Source organism: Manis pentadactyla, chromosome 9 (genome assembly GCF_030020395.1).
Source record: "Manis pentadactyla isolate mManPen7 chromosome 9, mManPen7.hap1, whole genome shotgun sequence".
Lineage (NCBI taxonomy): Eukaryota > Metazoa > Chordata > Mammalia > Pholidota > Manidae > Manis > Manis pentadactyla.
In genome coordinates, this window is record NC_080027.1 from 100,124,452 (window position 1) to 100,146,143 (window position 21,692).

At 37.3% G+C, this 21,692-nt stretch overlaps 1 protein-coding gene across 11 annotated transcripts in view; it reads left to right on the plus strand.

Moving 5' to 3' along the window:
* RGS7 (regulator of G protein signaling 7) overlaps positions 1–21,692 on the plus strand; it is a 412,379-nt gene that overhangs the window by 312,297 nt on the left and 78,390 nt on the right. For 9 of the 11 annotated variants that reach the window (XM_057507871.1, XM_057507875.1, XM_057507874.1 and 6 more), the window contains 2 exons: positions 6,849–6,955; positions 11,439–11,490. The exons of the other annotated variants lie outside the window; for them this stretch is intronic. In XM_057507871.1, the coding sequence (XP_057363854.1) occupies positions 6,849–6,955; positions 11,439–11,490 (159 nt within the window). The remainder of the gene's footprint in view (positions 1–6,848; positions 6,956–11,438; positions 11,491–21,692) is intronic. 11 annotated transcript variants of the gene reach the window in all.

Here is a 21,692-nt window from a genome sequence, read left to right on the forward strand (position 1 = left end):
GAGATAACATTACTGGTATTATCAGAAGACTATGTTGCTTATTCTTTAAGAGTGACATTTATTTCTCAAACCAAATGCTTGCAGGGCATTTTGTCACACAGGGTGAATTACCAGCTATTCCCATATCAAGTGTCCATTTTACAACTGATTTGAAAATATATAAATAGAATACACACATCAATTCAGTTCCTATTTATTTGAAGTAAGTGTTACATTTGCTCTGTACATACAAAATTCATTGCCATAGCAACCTTAGATCAACATGAGGATTAAGTTTTAAGCAACTGAAATTCAAACCAACTACTGTATTTCATAATGTCCATTTTTCTTTATTGTTGGAGTGTGGGGTCATGGACACAACAAGAGTATGTGAGAAAGAAAAAAATCAATTTCCCTTTGACACAAAGGGGCAAAATAAGGGTGGCAGCATCAGGGCCATGCCTTCCAGCTGGAGTGTTGATAGCACATCATGCCACAGAATTACAATTGGAAAGAATATGGTGATGCCCCTTGAATTTACAGATGCCTATTCTAAGGTCCAGAGAAACAAGATGACTTATTCAATGTATGCATTTACAGAATTAAACTAGAATTAGAATTCAAACCCCATTATTTGCAGGTGAGCATGTTCTTCCATGAATACGTGTGCTTGTTCAGTAGTGTGTACTCTGTCTGACCTGAAACAACATGTGCAATGGACACCCCCTTCTACTAGAGTTAACTAGATACCCCACTTTCCTTCTAACCATTCAGCCAGTGGAAATTTAGCCAAATATATGCTGGATTTTAGAGGGAATGCTGCTTTCCACTCTAATTTATTATTGCCTTGGCTTTTGTGATTGTTATAGTTTCTTTATACTGTTCTTGGATGAACTCAATGTGATTTTACTCTCATCTAAATACTATTCTGTGCACCTATCACACATGTAAATATAATAGAACCTTGTTAAAGTGTAGCTTATTTTGCACAATGATGAAACTACACATTATACAGAGGGTATACTGTAAATCTGTGAAACGAACATCTTGATGTCATATAGTTACTGTATAGCATAGATCTTAAACCAGTTGTCCACACCAGTATGACAGTCTCCTTCTTCTTAATTTCAGTCTTGTTTTTTATAGTTAAGTAATTTCTTCAGCTGTCAGACCTGCTGATATTAGGTAGCCAGAATGTTCTACCTTATGTGTGTGCTAAGGGCCATTGATTTATGATCTTGTTGCTCTCATATCAGTTGTTTTTTTAATGGGTTGATTTTTTGAGTCCTGAGTAAATAGTAGTTTCCCTACAAATTCATGTGCACTGTAACTGCTGACACTATGCTTTCAGTCACGGTTATTTCTTACCATTGCCCATTCCTCTCCTGAACCAGGATGGTTTTTGTTGATCCCAATGGTGTTCAGGTTTTGGATTGTAGAACCAGTGAGCAGAATATGTTACCTTTGGAAATCTTCCCTTATAACTAGAATACCAAATCTTTGCAATTTGGGTAGTGTTCTTTGCTGCCTAAGAAAAAACAGAAGTATATTCCAGAGAGGACTTGTCCTCTGCACACAAAATACCACAGTGTGACCACCTGGGGGACTTTAAATACTATTGAATTCAAAGTGTTGAACATGACCTGGAAGCCCAGATTAACACCGGCTCCAAGTTTCCTCATTGCCTTCTGTACTAGACTAAGTGCTAATTAATGTGGCATTTCAATATCATCCACTGACTGATAAGAACTCACCTTTGGGGAGCCCTTTTATGTGGCAGGCCTTATTATGAGTGCTTAGCACATGCTATCTCTATTGATCTTTCCAACATACCGTGAACATGAGTATTTTATTATCCTCACTTTACAGATTCGTACACTGAGGCCCAGAGAAAGCAAGTCTCCTGCCCAAGTCACACAGCTCACTTACAAGGGAGTCAGGATTTGAACCTGGACAGCGGGCTTGCACAACCTGGCTGCTTCCCCTTTGCACTCTACTCCTTTGTTTGGAAATACTGTTTACTTTTATTAATTCCCTAGTGCATTCCTCAGAGTTGATCTAAATTGCTTCTGTGTTTAGTTCTCCCACACAGAATCTGCCTTGTCTTACCTATTGTACATCACTATGTCACTCTATATCCTGGCTGATGATTGTTAAATAGCAAGCAGTGCTTGATTTTTCTATGTGGAAATGATGTTAAAAAAACAAAAAAGATGAAAGCCCAGATACTTACTTCTTTCACTAACCCCTACTATTGAGAAAACAGACTTACCTCAGAAATTCCTAAATATAGTAATAGTTCTTTTATTTGGCCCTGCTGGAGAATAAAATGTTCTACATATGTGATTTTTCTACATGAATAATTTTACCTTTCCAAATGCCAATTTTTTTAAGTGTATTTCAAAGTATTTCTAAAATGACCACTTCCCTGATTTCTTAAACAGAAAATAATAAGTTTGACAAAATCTTTCCTTTATGACTCAGAATCATCATGATGAATGCCTGTTATTTTACTATTTAGCAACTTACCTCTGTCAACTTATTAGCTTTTCTCTTTCCTTGATACCATATCATTAGCTGTCACTTCTCTTCTATTTTGAGTGAATTTCCTTCTAAATATTTTTTGACATACACTAATCACATTTACTCCATCAAAGTTTGGTATTTTGATGTGGAAACAATCACATTTGCTAATTCGTATGTATAAAATAACAGTAAATAATGCATGGTGGGAATAAAAAGAATTCAGTAAGAGTTTTTGATTATTACTTTCTTGGCTCAGAGGTATTTTTCCATCACTTCAAAATTATGAATTGTATTTGGGAGGGGCTGAGGCTGTCAGGAGTCAGAGTTCTGGATGAGGAAATTATTGCTGACTTTTGAATATATGTTGTAAATAAAGAACTGAATATAGAAGTATATATTTCCATATACAGAAATATAGCACTGAACAACATGAGCCTCATTTATAATATACTTTTCATCCTATTAACTTTCTGAAGTAGCAGAGGTCCAAAAATATATTATGCTATATAGAAGTCCCTCTGCTTTTAAAGGATTTTGATAATTCTATTGCTTCAGGGTTTGGGATGAGGTAGTGGGATGAATACATCAGGCTTAACAAAGCTACACTAGGCTGTTCATATGGCAACAGTGGTTCCGAGATGGATTTCTATTTCTCATTTTATTCATGGCTTGAATATCCAAAAGAAAAATAAACTGGGATTTTATGGTAGATTTGTTATGGAGCTTTTTTGGCTGTGTGGGTGATGTGAGTAACACATGTACAAGAAGATTAATTAGTGATTACCTTTCCGAGAAGCATAAAATTGTGAAGCCATGTGGTACACCATTATTGGAAGGGCAATCTTGATGGATTGCTCATTAAACTCTTTCAACACTTTGTCCCACAACTGTCGGTGGTCCTCCAGAATCTTATTAGGTTAAGGCCATGCTGAGATTCAGGAGCAGCAGGACCCTGGGGAAGGGTAGCTCCATATTTATCATGACCAATCAATTCAATCTTGAGAACACTACCCCAGGCTCACTGTAAGATCCAGCAGCATCTATGGCATTCATATCACTATTGTCTTTTCCCACAATAAATATCTACCACAGCCCCACCTCTAACGCTTACAAAAGTATTTCGAAAAGAGATTATGAACATTTACATTATCGTGAAAGAGCTGAAGAAGCTGTTCATATTCACATGAATAACTAGCAGTTTAGTATTTTTTCCTGCAGTACTGTCTTTCATTTCTTGATGTATCATTTATTCATAAATTTACTTATTCACTCATTGATTCAATATTGATTCCATAGCTGCTTTTACTATTGATATGCTAAATGCCAAGCTCCAGTCTTAAATAAAGCAGGAAATTCCCCCAACTCCCAGAATTTCCATCTAACTATTTATTCTGTCCTGAAGCCAGCTCTCTGGAGGTCCTATGATGGGCACATATCTTCTCTAATCTCAATCTCTTTAGGATACTGTTTGAACAACAACCTCAAAATCATTTTGTAAGCATTATTAGAAGTCTGTTCCTCTTAAATACTAAGTTAAATGGTTTGATTTTATCTCTATATCTGACAATGTGTGTGAGCCAGGTAGAAACTAAGCTTTGATCTTATTGCTACCCCCACAAATATAACTCTACTGAATTCAAGGCAGTTTGAAAATTTATCAAAATGAATTTTCCTTAGTCATGATATGGAGCATGAACATCTCTTGGAGGGTAAGTAAATGAGAATATATAGCATAAAAATCAAACAAAAAATAGAGTGTAGTATCTCAAAAAAGGAGATAAGAGATTACTAGCAAATTCACTCTTATTCTCACCAGCAGGCATTTATACAGGCCTGATTAAGGTAGTGCTTCATGACAGAAACCCTGCAGGCATGCACCTTGCCCTCTACACATGTGTGACCTATGCATATAGTTATACCTAATGGATGCAGGAAGGTCAGACTATGCTTACATGCATTTGCTTCTGATTTTCTTTTTTGCAGCTTCTCTATTTACTTTTACCATGTTCCTCTAATCCCCATCAACACTTTAGAACCCAACTGTTTTTTTGTTGTTTCTTTGTTATATTTTAGTCACACTTCTTTTCTATGCTTGGAGTTCAAAAGCTCTTTACTATTTATCTTTCTGATAGATAAAAAAAAGTTTTCATTTCTTGTATCTATACCCTGCAAACTTCCTCATGTGCCACAACTTAATTTGTCTTCCTAGAAAGCTGTGCCAGTAATATTTTCCTAGGTCACAGACTGGGAGAATAATAAATAAAGATGGCTATTATAAGATAGGTGGGCCACCCAAGCTGGAAATCCTGGAACGGATGTAATACATTGCTCTGCCCAGGGCTACCTGATGGGAGCGTGCAGCGTCTCAAAATATGACCAAGGCTGTAAGCACCTGCTTATTGTTCTGGGCCAGCAATCCTCACAGATTCTCTTACCATTTTAGTTTTATAAATAATCCACACCAAAGAAAAAGATATAAATGGTTGATGCTATTTGGGTCTGCCAGCTTCTCTCACTAAGCCTAGTTGAAAGCAAATTTATATCAGTGGATTTCCTGAAAGTGCTTTGAGAAGAATAACAACTGTTCAATGTGCAAATAATCATGCACAATAGCTTCCATCTTGTGGAGTCTCTACTATGCATGGGGTGCTATTTCAACTTCTTCTGTCTATATACACCTATTTGATCCTAATGCAAACCCCACATGGTGGATTTATTACCTTATTAATAGATGGACGAGGCACAGAATTTAAGTGGCAAAAAGCTAGTGGGTGTCTCCAGAGGTTCTTCCCGCAACATTACACTAGCTCCCGAATTTAAACAGGAATCACAGAATATGTGGGTATTTAGCTGTAAGCAGCACAGGCTTTGAGAGGGTCTTGACCTTGAACTAAAAGAATGCAGAAATGATGAAAAATATATATAATTGGTGAAAAATTTGCTCCTTTTTAGAAAAGGAACATTCTTTGCAGGGAGGGACTTAATTGGCAGTGTGGAGAAGACTGGGACACTTAATAATAGCCTTCCAGGGAAATGACAAAGGATGACTGGCAGTTTTCTTTATTATTGATAAGAACAATGCAGTAAGAGGCCGAAACTGGATGACGTTACCAATTAAAATGTTTGCAAGATGCTAAATGACAATTAAAAGGGGCACAATAGCTCCCCATCACAGATCAAATTTAACAATTTAATTATTAGCTAATATAGGCATGAGGTGGAGGTCAGGCGGAAGGCTCTCATGCTTACCTGAATCATAGCCAGCAGTTTAGTGACATAGTCACTAAGTTACTGGCTGTAGGGTCAAAGTTCCCATGACTGACAGCAGAAGATAGAGATAGATCCTCATAGTCCTGAAATTGCCATAAGAATCCTAGAGATAAAGAACCATTTACTTGTCTAAGAAACAAATAAGTCTATAAATAAATAGAATATAAAGACACACAAACAGATCAACAAATCTAACTTTTTGTCGTTTTCTGTATACATATATGCTTATGTTAGGCTAAAATAACTGTTTTGCATGGTTCCATATTTTCTAGACTTCAGATTAACAAATTTACCTTGTTGCTGCAGAAATACAGAAATAACCATTAACCAAATCTTGTTAATAACCCTTTTGGTGGAAGAAATTATTGGCTGCTATAGAAGGAGTAACAAGTATTTCAGCATTATGTTTCAACTTTCTCCCAGCATAACAGGAAAATATGTTTTCATTGTCAAATAAACCTCTACAGAGTCCATATCTAGAACATTGTATATAAAGTAGTAAAATCTAGAGCTGTCAGAGGATCACAGGACTGTAGGCTCACTTGGTGGAGCACAAATGGTTCCAGATGCCTTAATGTGCTCAGTTAACATTCTATCATAATGATTTCCTGTTATTAGAAAACTTGCTGATAGTGTCAAATATCTGTGATAAAGGCCAGGGAATGATGCAAGTGGAAACAATGTAATGACTTTAAAGTGCTTTATAAATGCCAAATAGAACTGTGGAAGAACATTAACATACATAGCAAATTATGTTGCCTCTGTAAAAGAAGGAGCCAGATTCTGTGACCTCAGGAGAACCTTCCTGTTTCAGCATTGGATAACTGTATGTTCTCGTGGGCTGGTCATCCTATGGGTGAGGATTGTCACTGAACAGTCACTTCCAGGAACCAGAACCATCTTAGTGTCTTGTGTGAAAAAGTGGAAGGAGAAAGTACCAAACCAGAATTTTTAGAAAGCTGAGAATTCTCATGCAAGAATGTGCTCCAGAGGGAAAAGGATAAAATCCTACACTCCTGTAAATTCTCTTAAGCTTTTACGTGTATTTTTCCTTGTTTGTTTTCATGCAACAGTGGAGGCGCTCCACTTGGGAACATTGATGGCTGCCCATGGCTACTTCTTTCCAATCTCAGATCATGTCCTCACACTGAAGGATGATGGCACCTTTTACCGGTTTCAAGTAAGTTTAGTGAAAATGTTCTTTAATAGTAAAATAGAAGGCTTCATTTTGTTTGTTAATTGTTTTTACAGAAATTTTTCAAATTTTACTTTGACTTAGGGCAGCTAGAAACTAATCAATGTTAAATTAATACATAAATAGATGAATAGATAAAAATGGAGTGTGCTTAGTTAAGATGACTTGTGAAATCTAAATTGCATGATGATTGAAGTTTATATTTTATATTAAAAGCTTGAAAATTTTTTGAGAGTGACTTATTGGAATCCAGAAAGATGGAAGAGTTCATCTGTAAGTTACATTAGCTGCTAGGAAAGAAGCTGAGCTATTTAACTAAATGCATTATACTCTGGACGCTGCCTGTGATCCAGAACCACCCCCAGTCCATGAAAACTCTGATGGGAATGCGTGACACTTGAGGGTAGAATTTAGCTGATTATGTAATCCCTCTACATGTTGGTATCTGAGACCCTTCCACAAGCCTGTGAAAGCTGTCGTGCACAGTGCTTTGCTCTGTATACCCATCTGTGACACGAGTACTCTTTAGATAACTTGTAAACTGACAAGAGTCCTTCTAGGTCACTTTCAAATGAAACAGATGCTGTTATTCATTCAAGAAAAGATCATGGACTCTAATTTCAGTCCTTGAGTTTGCAATTGATCTTGAGGGCACAATGATTTACCTTAAGTGCACTCTATATTTCATTAGACATCATGGTTCAATAATAACTGGCTAGTGGATTCTGGCCTATAAAATTGAGGCACACATAATGCCATAGTTCAAACTCTAGCTCTAGTTGGTGTTGAAGTATTCTTCCCATTGCCTGATTTGCAGACACTGGGGCACGCTTCTCACTTGTTCTGAATATTGTTAGACATTCTATATCTACGTAAATGACTGAAGAGTAATCTGGCTGCCTGAAAACTCACTTGGGAAAACTGAGAACAAAGAGGAAATATGGTTTAAAATACTGTTCTCAAAGATCACTGTCCTCTTTACACATTCTTACTGCCACTTCCTTAGGACTCCGTGCAAAGCAAGAAACCACAGGATTTTACATTGCATAGCTAGGAAATAAAGCAATCTCCTGGAATTGTGATACTACTCAAGCAATGTAAATTAACTAAATTACTTTAAAGTAATGGAGCTTCATCCTTTATGTAGTTAAATTTGGAATAATGGTAGCTTAAAACAATTTACTGTTAAGTTAGAATAATTTGTGTCCCTAAGGGTAACATTGTAATAAATAGGGATTATTGGTGATTTGTTTGTTTATATGTTACTAATGTTTTTAGATTTTTTTAAAGGAGTTACTTTTCTACTGCAGGATTATATTGTCCATATAATCTTATTTTCTTGTAAAAACTTTTCATATAGAGACTATATGTAGAGTTTAGTTCTAATAAAGTTCTCGCAAATTCTGAATGAAAGGTTTTTTTGTTTTTGTTATAAACGTTATAAAAATGTCAACTTCTATCCATCTTCAAAATTAACATTATAAGTAAAATTGTGTCTGCATAAAAGATCACATCTACAAGGAAAGCATTGAATATAGTCTATTTATCTCTTGAGAATTACCTAATTCAAAAATTTTCCTTAAAACAAACTAGCCCAGATATAGCCCAAAATTAGTGTGGATGCATTGAATTAACATAATTTGCAACCTTTAACACCCTGCTCTCATTCCCAGACTGAAATTAGTAAGTAGACAAGGTTTAAATGTCCTAGTCATGCCCTGGGGTCAAAGGTGAATGAAGCTAGGAATAGAACACCCTGCATTATGGGGAAAGGAGAGAATTTTTAAAGAGCTTTTGAACAAAATGAGACAACAGGTACAAGCAGTAAACAAATTACATTGCTACCCAGCATAGGCAGAAAGTTAATCAAGTTCAATGTGCCTAGCAAGATTAGAGAGATAGATAAATGACAGATTAGATGCATAACAGATGGATGATTGATAAGAGATAGTCTTTTAAATTATATTAATTGATGGTAATCTTAAATGTTCAGTGACTTATCCACTGTTGAAATAGAATCTATATATGACATATTTATAAATTTAATCATCATAGAATCTTAAAGCCAAGATTTAAGAAAAACAGAAGAAACCCTATAAAAGTCAGGGACAATTAAATAACCCTTACAATGTCTACCAAGGTATTAATCAGTCTATATTGGAACAGCAATAATAACAGAAAATATATTATTGTTCAAGGGGCTCCCTTCCATTTTTGTGTTGGTCCCAAGCATGGACTGAAATTCAACTCCTTGGGAAGATTTTAAAAATCATTAAATGGGAAGCTTGCAATATCATGTTTACAATTCCTCCAGTGAATGATTGAGATTCCAACCATCACTAGGAATCTAAAGAAGCTTCAGGGCACAAGTTTGAGACAAACAGAACTCTTAATTGAGTTTCACTGGCATGCTGCAGTATGTAAATTTGTCTCAATTTTTCAGTACATTTTTAATTATGTGATTTTTGTGTTTACTGTAAACTTGCAATTGTCTAATTTTCCTCTTAGCTAATTGGTATTGAGAGCTGACATGGTTCTCCATTCCCTTCTATCACTTCCATAAGATGAGCAAATGTGCCAAAGGTTATGAGCTATGGCTGGACAGTTTGGGGACAGTTTTATCACAGCTAAGGGAACCAACTTGGAAAGGCAGAGAAACTCATACACCAAAATGTCCTAAAGTGTAGTTGAACTGTAAAAGTAGATTTTTAAAATCCCAACAAACTATAAGGGTCAGTTATTCTTTTGTCTTTTCCTACAAATCAAAATATTTTTCCTAAAAAAAAATATTGCAATGTTAGTGAAGAATGTTGGATTTTATGGCATTTCCACATAATACCACAGGATAAAATAGCTTTCTTCTTTTATTTTTACAGTCAGGAAATTATCTCTAAAGTAAATGATAGAAGAATAAAGCAAAACTATAATAATGAAGCTGAGAACTTTCTTTGTGATTTAATAAGAGATGTATATCTGACCAGTGTAACTAGGATAGTTTAAAAGTTAGATAAATAGATATGTGCACGCATGCCTGCACACACACACACACACACACACACACACACACACACACACACACACACATATACACCCCTCCCAAAATAAAGAAAAACCCTAAGGAAATAATGTACTCTATGAGAAGTATGGCAAAACTAACATCCCACAGGAAAGCATGATTTTAACTACTTTGTCCTCTTTTGGTCCCCCTGGAATCCTGACCCAACTTTACCTTCAAAGCTCCATCTCCAAAGTAGTCAAGTGGGATCAGGGTGAGGAATAGGGGCTGTATAAAGGCCTCCATTTCCCTCTTTGTACAGAATTTCAACTTTCACCCTAAATTCCTGCTGTTATTTTGTTCACTTGTGCACAAAACTAACACTAGTAGCCTTCTTTATTAAACTGTAGCAGTTCCCAAGAAGGAGTAGAGTGTAAATCAGATCCCCTGGAAATCTTGAACAGTTTGACTCCCCTGGAGATTCAAACCGTTATTCTCAATTATCCTTTCCTCTCCTTGAGAATCTCTCTTCCAGACAGTAGAATTATCAAACATGTGATCAGAGATCACCCCAAATATGCTCGTTACACATTGATAGTTGATATAATTGACTAGTAAACAGAATTAAGGCCACAGGCTGATGTCTACAGCCACTGTTCCACCCAGAGCCCTCATGGTCCAGAGCCAAGCATGCCCTGCTAGCAGGGCTGGAAAAGCCCTATTACAAAATATAAATGCTGATGACAGTAATAAGATTTTCCTGACTAGACATTTTCTATGTAGTTTCATCAGTTTGTAGAATTTCATAGAATAGACTTCTGTTTCTTGCTAACACATCAATCAATTAATATGACATTATTAGTATTTTATTTTAAAAGATTTCTGGTTTGTGCAGTTTAAAAATTTAGAGCAATGAGTATCTTTATGATGAAATATTTTTAAAAGTGAGAGGGAAAAATTGTTTTAATCTAGTTGGATGCCATTGAGAGCTGCCTCATATGATTACTGGAGCCAGGCAAAGGATGGCCAAGATGTTGGTGTGGAACCTGTAGGTCTGCTGGAGGCCAGGATGCAGTGCATGAATCATAGGAAACACTCTTAATTTAGACATATCTCATCCTGCCACTTGCTGAATGCACCACTCTACTTTCAGCTTTTGTGGATTAACACTTTTTGTTTGAATAATGCAGACATTCTACCTTTATGTCAGGTGACAGCAAATTGCAGCAAATGTGTGACATTTTAAATACCTGCTGGTACTGCACATATTTGGAGGCAGAACAATGGCTCAGCAAAGTAAATGCAGAAGCAAAAGCCTTTCAGTGCCTCTCTGGGTATTTCTGTGGGTTGCAGAACAGACATTATTGGCCAATTATTTTAGATAATTGCTGAAGATAAACACAGCTCATCAGCCAGGAACTCTATCATTTCCTTGTGTGCTTAACCTGGGTTCTACTCCTTTTCAATCCACAGACACCCTATTTTTGGCCATCAAATTGTTGGGAGCCGGAAAACACAGACTATGGTCAGTGAAATGTCTCATTTATTACTGATAGCCAGTACGTATGGATGAATGCATGCTTGCATTTTGTCACTTTATCATTGAGAAAAGAAAAACACAATTCTTAGTTTGGGACAGATATTTCTAAGATTGATTGAGTTTATGAATACCCTTGTTTGGAAAGTCACCAAGTGCTGGCAACTTTCTCCATGGTATAGTGTCCCCTGCAAACTAATAAGGAAAAATAAGTGTTCTTTTGAATAGATGAAGAGCCATATACAAGCTTAAATGGTTATTGTTTTTCCATGGTGCCTTGGTCTACCAGGGAGAGTAACAAAGGGGCTCTGAGAGCCAGAGTTCTAGTTTCTATCTCCCACGTGACTGTGTGACTTGTACTAAGTCCCGTGACTTTATGGAGCACCATTTTCTTTGCTGTGATTTGAAGAGAGGGTTATGTTAAATGTGGAGAGGTCAATTGCAAGCCAAAGGAAAGTACAATAAGAAATTAAACTGTAAATCAAGTTCAGTGAACTCTGAATGAATTCAGTTCAACAACCATGATATTAGTTAAGCTCTTCAAGGAAACAGGCCCTCATAAGTACTCACCTCACATCTTCCTGAAGGTTACAGTTTTCAAAGACAAGATTGCATGGGGTTTAAATGGTATTTCTACCAAGAGTTATTGAGGATTTCTTCCTATGACAAATGCTACAGTAGGTGCTGGCATAAGAAGGTGGCTCTGACTTCTGTTGGGTAACTCAACCAAATGAGAAAAGAGAATTGTACAAAAAAGTTATCATAGAGTGCTGAGTGAATATAATGGTGATGTATGCAACATCACATGGAAGTTTAAAAGAATGAGAGGTAAACTTTACTTGGGGGCTTCCAGAGTGATTTCAAAAGAATTGAGCACACAAGTTAATTTTAAAGAAGGAGGAAAGATTTGTCAGGAGACAAGGCAGAGAAGGCAACACATGCAAGCGCAGTGAGATGCTTCCCGCAATCAGGCTTTGCTCCTGGAGAGACATCTTTGTTAGAAAACCATAGGACAATCCACGGAAAATCAATGGAGCTATTCCTCATGTTTGTCATTTCAGAAACTTGAATTTAATAGTTTAATCCAGAAGTGGTCAGGTGCCAATCAAAGGTTCAAAATGATGGTTCAAACTAACATAACCAATGAAATATAACATAACTAAAGCAGTCTGAAAACTAGAATGCTTATAAATTAATAGAGAGAAAGATCATTCTTTCCTAGTAGTGGGAATGATGATTTCTTCATCCAGAGCACACATTCTTCAAAACTGAGGACCTTGGAAAAAGAAGTTACTTAAAACAAAACAATTGCTGACCTCTGGGTCTGCGTTGGAGAACTTTGTGAAGCATTTTGTCCAATCTGGTAGGACTGTCTCACTACAGAGTATGAAACTCTAGTGGAATTAATCTTGGGCAGCTAAGAAGGAGCTCATGAAGAAGGACTATGGTGCTGGAGGCAGACAGACCTGACCATGAATACTGCCACAGCCACATTCTTTGGGAGGGGCATGTAACATCTCTGAGCCTCAGTCTGCTCACTTTTCAAGCAGAAAGAATAATATTGACTTTCTAAAGCTGTTGGAATAATTCAAATCAATATACGTCTAAGAGAACTAGTATTGCTCCTCATACTCAATAGATCAACATTGTTTTGTGCTCATCACGATTAATGCCTGACAGATGCATTGCCTCTGTTCCTTGTAGAAAAGCAAATTCTTATTCTCAGTGTTTTCTCTGTCCATCTTTTGTGTTCTTCATGAATATCTTAGTATTCACACTTACAGTTAATGTTTCATTTCACCGTGGACTGATGTTTTAGTAGTAAACCTGAGGAAATGGCTTGGTCCACACAGCAAGTCTTTTACAGAATATCCCTCGAAGTTGGTCACCTTGAAATGATTGGAATCATTCAGTTTCACATGAACTCTTATTGGTGTCCATTTCAGAAGGGGGTCATCTTCTAAATTTTCTCCCCAAACCTGGAGTGCCTGCAATTTTCTAACTAACTAGAGACATAGTCTCTAATTATTATGTTTGGTTCCCCCCTACCACCCCAAATAAACATACACCTGTTTATACCTAGCTTGCTTGGATTACAGATAAGGGAAGAACAAAATGTTTATTCAAGAAGAGGCAATGAAGAAAACGAACAAGAAGAAGTGAGTTGATAATGACTTCAGACGCTATAGCACTCCTGCAGGTTATTGTGCTGCCTCTTCTATGATTTTTCTTTTTAGATGCAAATAAAAATCATAGCAGCAATTAAAATGATCCAACTTTGAATTTCCTACCAGTCTTTACTTATAAAGAGGAGAGTGATGTCGTGGTGTAGTTGGACCATAAGACCAAAAGCATCGAGCTGTCTTCTCTAAAACAATGTGGGGCAGACAGGAGTTAATTGCTTAAAGCAGGTTACTGCTTTAACCTGCTTAAAACAATAATATTCCATGAACTTCCTCTGTGATTAGTTTATAGGGAGAACCCAGAGTTCCTCTGCCCAGATGCCTCCCAGTTCTCAGTTCAATCCACCGGATGAAATACCCCAAGGTTACAATGTGTCAAGAGCGCTATCTTGGAAAGGAATCACCAGGACACTAGTTAGCAATTGCTGAGTGCCCTTTGGAGGTTAAATCCTATCCAAAGATTGGTACAGGACCCCAAGAGGGCATTAAATGTGAAACGTGGTGGCCTGTCAAAGCAACAGATACACAGGGCCTTTCCAAAATGAATAATCCAGACTCATGGGAAAACGACTGAATCCCAATTATCCTTGGACATAAGCTTTCAAAACTTTAGGACATTGCCAAGTGTCACGTGGCAGTCGGACTTCTTATCAAAGTCTGAATGGGAGGCCTCATCAGTTCTGTTAACAGCCTCATTTCCGTTTATGCATTCCAGATTTTAGTGTGACCTTTTGCCTGGTGTTTCCCGTTGGGAACTGAAGCTACACGTGCCCCCTTGGGGCATTTTTCAGCCCTTCAGTATAGTGGACTGGGGGCTTCGCTTTGAGAATCATTGATTTAGGGGGTTGTTTGGATTAACCAGCTCTCCCAGTACCAATTTCTTATAAACCAAGTATGCCTTCTGGCTTCCTTGTGAAGTGCATCTCTCCAAGTGACAACACAATGGAAGTGCTTAGAGAAGTGTAACTGTGGGGATTCCCTGTGAAGGGGAGTCTGGGGACCTGGATCCGGATGGAAATATTCTGGCTTAGGTGGAGCCTTTCTTTACCTGGTGGGGATGAAGCTGACAGGCAGAGAGGACTCAGTGTCAGTGTACAAACACCACTCCCCATTACGTTCAGGCTTAATAACTACAGGAAGCGCATTTACTTCATTTAAAAGTTTTACTAAAGAAAAACAGCTAACCATGGTGACTGTGATTAAAACAAAAACCATTCTGACTCCTTATATAGACTTTTTGAAGATCAAAGAACAGAAGGGAAATTTTTTTAAATTTAAATTTAGATTGTTCATAATCTAAATAAATAGTCGTAGGCATGAAGTTTATGAATTAGCAATACTATTCCATGAAGACTCCATTTTTACGGTCTAGCAATTAAAGCTGAAAAGACAGTCCTGGTTAGTAACACATCAGCAAGAGACAGATGATTTTTTCGTTGTTTTGATATTGAGTGATGAGGGAAAACAGACCATTGCACATTTAGGTTTTGGTCTTACTTTGAAATTTTCTCAACCTGGGAAGTTAGAGACAGAACCTTTACATCTGGGGGGTGAATATTCTATACCACATGGTTCTCCCTTTGGGCGACAGAAGCTTTTGATGCGTATCGCTGAAACAACAACAAAACGACTTCTTAGTCCAAGTGATTTGCCAAAAAAATTTCCTTCAGTTAAAACCTGCTTAAAGGGAGATTTTGCATATCTGATTTCATAGGGGGTGGGGGACTTGTTCCTACATTCTCTTAACAGAAGGGAGATTTAGATTATTTTAAATCATGCTAGACAAAGGCCCCCTGAGAACCCTGGGGAAAGTGAAGCAAGAAAGTAAAAGCAAGGAATCCGGCCAGGTCCTGAATTTTCTGCTGGTGCTGCAGTTGATGCACTAAAACTCTCTGCCAACCCAGAACATCAGTGTCAATGCGGAGCTAGGACTCCCTCCGGCCAGCGAATGTCAAGAGCTGGAGGCCGTCTGATGGATCATCCAATTCAACTGTCTCAGTTGAAGATGAGGCAGCCGGGGTCCAGAAAGTGACAGGACTCAACCAAGCCAAGGTCACACCTCTCATTATTGGCCAAGCTTAGAACACAGTAAACAGTTAGGTAAGTAGGAAGATGGCTGAGTCCCTACTTAGCAAAGCAACCTTGAATAGCTGCCACTTTTCTCAGGCGATTCTATCGTTGCTATGGAACACATTCTGGCAAGCTGAGTTTTCTGTGATTAACCTGGGCTCTGCTATGCTTTGCTGCTAAGTGTGAGGTGTCAGGTTCTTGTTAAAGAAGTTTCTCTTTAAGTCAAGACATATTTTTCTAAGGCTGCCCAGTCTTCTGGTTTCTTTGAAAAGCCTTGGCCAGTTCCCAGCTGTTATAATGAAAGCAATGGTGATAACACATTGTGTTCCCAGATCACTGTGCTATTTGTCAAGTTCCAGGGCTATACCTCAGGCTGATTACCTGGAGGGCAAAGCAAAGGGCAAGGCTTATAAAGCCTTCTTAAGCATACTTCTGTTTTAGACATATTTTGCCAGCTGGGGAAGAACTTCTGTGCTTAGTTTCTAGGGAGAACCCAGAGTTCCTCTGCCCAGATGCCTCCCAGTTCTCAGTTCAATCCACCAGATGCAATACCCCAAGGTTACAATGTGTCAAAAGCACTATCTTGGAAAGGAATCACCAGGACACTAGTTAGCCATTGCGGAGTGCCCTTTGGAGGTTAAATCCTACCCAAAGGCTGGTACAGGACCCCAAGAGGGCATTAAATGAGAAACGTGGTGGCCTGTCAAAGCAACAGATACACAGGGCCTTTCCAAAATGAATAGTCCAGAGTGCCCCGCACAGCATTGAGGTGAATTTTGTAGACCCTTGGTTGGAGATCCTGGTCCCCGTTCAGCATTTCTCTGCCTCAGGCCCCTGTAGTGAACGTGGACACAGAGGATGTCCCCACTGAGGCCCATGTCTCAGTTCAGGTAGCAGCATGATGCCAGGTGTCAGGTGGACCCCGGGAAATTAGAAGTGCAAGATGCAAAGCCTCAAGTGACATGGTCACTGATGGATTTTATTTCTTACCTGACAAAACCCATTTGTTGACTCTTCAACAAACACTTCCTGAGCATCTAGTGGGGTTCGGGGCATTGTGCCCATGCAATGGCAGGTGCGAGTGTAAGAGAGATGACTGTGGGACAGCAGCTCACAGTCAAGCAGAGCGAACAGGCAGGGGCTGCAAACAAACCTTAAACTTCAGTGTACCCACATTGTGACCTCTCTCTGACCTCTAGCTCTGTCTAGTGTGCATCAGCTCTGGACTTGAACTCTACACTCCAGCATTTCCCCCTGACTACCCTGAATACATTGAATTTTACTTGCCATTCTTTCTGCACGAAGCATTGGGAACAGTGAGTTTGGGAATGAAACGGCTTCATATCCTGGCTCAGCATTTAATAGCTGTGACCTTGGGTCCATGACTTCATGTTTTTTTTGAAGCTTCAGTATTCTCACCAGTAAAATGGAATCACTGGGTCAAATCCCAATTTCTACCCAGCAGAACATCAATCATAAATGGTTACTCAGTCAGAATTCCCCCTTCCTCTTTCTTCCCACCCCCACAGATGTCTCAGTTTCATGAAGCCCTAATTCTCTACTTTTAAGGTTTGGCAAAATCTTAGTCTGTAACAAAGGACTCTTTTACATATTCTTCATTATGTTTGACATATACTATGTTAACGGAGCAGACAGAGAGGAAAATAAGGGTTGCTATCTCAGTTATTGCTGGATTCATGAACATTTTTTTTGGCTCTCTCTAAAAAAAAAAAAAAGAACGTATTAACATCAATTAACACAGAATGTGGAAGCAACAGTCGTAAGTGGATTTTGATTTGCAAATCACATTATTCTTGTCCTGAAGTATCTTCCTTGGTTTCCTTGGAAACTGTAAATTGATTTTAAGGTGCACATTCTAAGCTTCCAGGTTCATAGTTAGAGTGATACAGATCATTTTAGCACCTCAAGGCCTTTAACTTTTTTGCCCTCTGAACTGGCAAAAGTACTAGCTACTGGGAATCTTTAATAGTAGGTGCTCTGCAATATTTTAGTATCATTTATGGTGTTGGTATATTTAGCAAAGTGTAAAACACTTTAAGTAATATGCGTTATGCACTGAAATTGGAAAGAATATGAATTGCCTTTTATTTAATGCTTTTAAAAATGTGTTTATATCCATATGCCTTTATTAGTTTTCTACCAGCTAAGGCTCATTTCTCACATAATCAACACAGTTGACTACTGATCGATATTCTGTGTTAGGCAATGGACATAAACTCTTCCAAACCTTCTTTGTTCAGCTAATCCATAATAAAGGGAAAATATTCTCTTTTAAAGCAGACTTTCTAGAATCTCAATTACTATTGCTGAATCTCTCTGGGCAATTTGAGAACAACAGAGATTTAGAAAGAAACAGAGAAAAAAGGTTATTCCTTAGTAAAACTGCAGGTAACAAGCACGTATTTCAATAAAAATTCTCATGGTATTACTCTAAATGATTAGACTTAGTCCAAAGCTACAGAAAAAATAAGTTTATGTTATACTCATTCCTCAAGTATGGATATATGTCTGTGCATTGAAGAGTAGCTGTTGTTACATGTGAACCACACAGAAAATGCAGCAAAACATGCTTTAAGGAATGTCAGAGCTCTGTGCCTTTAACAGGCCTGCTCATTTCTGGGAGAAAGTTGTACATTGCTTCCTTTTAGCTCATGTTTTAACTATTCCTCTAAAAAAAATTCAGTGGATTCAATGCTTTCCTCCACTCTGACTTTCCTCTCCCTAAAATAGGGAAAGACTTATGTTTATGTCTTGGAAATTAGACCAAGAAAAAAAGGATGAAATGCAAGAAGCAGTGATAAGAAATTGGTAAATGCCACCCCTCCAAATGCTGATCATTTGAAAAAAATTTTGGAGTTTAAGTCAAAGTGAAAATGGCATGCAACAATAATAGATCACTTATGAAAAATGTCTGTATCTCATGTGTTTAATAACTTCAAATCACACTTCAAAATAATATGCTCTCTCGACAAGAAAATTGTCTCAGTGGAAATTTCAAACCAGAACTGGGTTACATTTTCCTCTAGAGGCAGTCACAGACTCTTCAAGGCATTCAGAGGGACTGTAGATTTTAAGGGACTATATTTCTTCAAGTTTTTTTAAAGTAGTCTTTGTAAGTGTCATAAAAATTTTCCTGTTAGGTAAAGGCTTTTATACTAGGGAAAAGTTTTTCAATAAGATTTCATTTAAAAATAGATATATTTAGAAAAATTTGCAATATATTTATTTTATTTTCCTAAACTATAGATTAATAATAATTGTATAGATGACTGAAATCAGAAGAAATTTGCATAGGAGACTTACAATCATAGGAAATTTTAAAATTTCAATTAATTTATAAACATATTGTTGTTACAGGGAGGACTAATGGATCAATTCTGTAGGGAGAATGTAATTGATGCATGAGTTCAAGAAGAAGAAAGAATAATGCCCATTTCCCCCACAGAAGTTTGTTCACGTATTTTCTTTAATATTTGGAGCCCATTGGAAACACTTCAAAGAGTGATTTAACAGTTTTATTTTCAATGTGAATGTTTGCAACACTTTAGAATTATGTGATTGGTGAATATTTGAATTTATGTTGAAAATTTTAGAGTCAAATTAAAAATATGCTTTTCTAGTTTTTTTCTTTTTCTGAACTGAGTACATGAGCAAAAGCATTTAAGGCTCACTCTTTCAAATAGGGCATTCTTGGAGCATGACTGGACATAGCACACTTCATAGGGAATGATATTAAGACTTATTCAAAAGTAACTTCCATAGAAGTATGGTTAAATATTTGTTTTCTGGTACTACAATGGGAGAAATATGCATTAACTAAACAAATAAGGGAAAGGACAGGAAGTTGAGTCCTACCATCCTCCTCTGTGTAAAAACCCATCTGCTACTTTACCAGGAAGCTAGAAGAATTTTTTTCTTAAGGACTTATGTGTACCTGTATATCATAATGCATTTATGCCCATAGAGCAAAGCATAAGAGAATCAAAGAAAAGCTGAGTCATGTAAAAAGTTAATGGCTAGATTAACACTGCTGGACCTTTAGGACCCAGCAAACATTATCACTAATTGAGGAAAGCCTTCCTTGACCTCCACTTTGCCCAGGTCAGAGGATGGTCCTGCTGTCTGGGTCAGCCAACTGCCTCTTTCCACGGAGTATGAGCCACTTAAGTTTGAAGACTAAATCTTAATTTAACTTTGTATGCCTGTTCCTAGTACAACATCCAGAATTTTAGTAGTTGTTCAATAAAGATTTATTGAGTGAATGACTGAAGGGATGGATGAAGAATCTGGGTTCCTAGAATCTAACAGGTGGTCCAATGGCACAATATTTAACTCTGAAAATGCCAATGATCCATGACTCAAGTGGTAATTTCCTCAGATGTAAATATCTGAGATGACCATCTCTGAATTTCAATGAGAAATGTTTGTCCCGTGAAGCCTGAGATTACAGTCAAGCAGGAACACAAAAATAGCCCTTGTCCTAGAATTTTTGGAGAGATTTTAAGAGACATTATTGTAAGATGTTATGAATCAGAATGTGTCAGATGATGAAGGCAATTTATAATACTTGACTTTATTCTCATATTCTAAATGGACATGTAATTGTTATGAGTCTCAAACAAGGATGGAAGGAAGCCAAGTGTATGAGAGAATCTAAGATATGCTAAGGGAACCATTTACATATAATTATAGGATGCATTATACACACTCTGATTTAATTAACTTATATGAACACTAAATAAGGAAGCGGTGTGAGGGTGTTTTACCAGGAGCTGCCATCCCCAGGGGCCAACACTTACTGGATGATGATAAGATCCTCCCATTCTCCCTGAGTCGCAGGCACCCTTGGGACTGATTGTCCTAAAGCCTCTCGTTGAGCCCTGGATCTTCCATTGCTAGCTCCGAGAACTTTAGCCAAACTCTTTTCCATTCTCTTTCATATCTAATTTAAAAATATAATAAACCTATGTTTTTTAACTCAAACCATTACTGTCAGCCTCAAAGGAAATACATGAAATGACTTGTATGCTAAAAATATCATGGACAGTTATGGTGGTTTTTCCCTTTCTATGAAATGTTCAGCAAAATGTTAAAAGTAATTATTGTTTACCTATGCATCTGCCTCCGCCCAGTTTACCATAAGGAATAGGAAGACTAGGAGCATTGACCAAATTGTTTATCTCTGTATCTTAGAGTCTAGAACGTTATTTGGCACATTGAATGAATTAATGAACAATGAATACATTTAAACTAATACAAAATTACATGCTACATTTGAAAAAAATGCATCCATTTTAATTTCTTAATATTGTTTGGCTGACCATAGCTTAAAGAAATGTAGGCATTATGGAGAGATGCCAAATTATAAACATACTGTTGATATTAAAAACAAAGCTTTTGCTAAGGTCATGAAGTCAAATTCTATTTCTAAAAATGCATGTTCTTTTGAATCTGAGGTACACTTAGAACTATAATCAGACTTGACTAAATAAGCTGATGATCAGTTCCATTGCAGATACATTTAATCTTAAGTTTACATCATACCTTATACATTTGCAAGAACTTTATAATGACTATTTCCTTCAAAAACACACTGTGAAGTCAGAAAAAAAATACATAAAAATTCCCATTTCTAGGCATCTGGCTCAGAGAGGACAGATCATGTTCAGGTGACCCAATTAGAAAAGGCATCAATTTACTGACTTTAAAAAATGATTCCTCATCTGTTCAACTGAGAATGCCCTGTTACCCACTGTATGTTTTTCTTGGGTTTGTGGAACAATGTGGTTCACTTATTTCTTGATGATCTTTCTAAGCCCATTGACAGACAGTAAGTGCTAAGTTTAGCTAAGATCATTAATGAAGGTAGCTATACAAACAACAGATTTTCAAGTGAAACAAACAGTGCCTTCTATT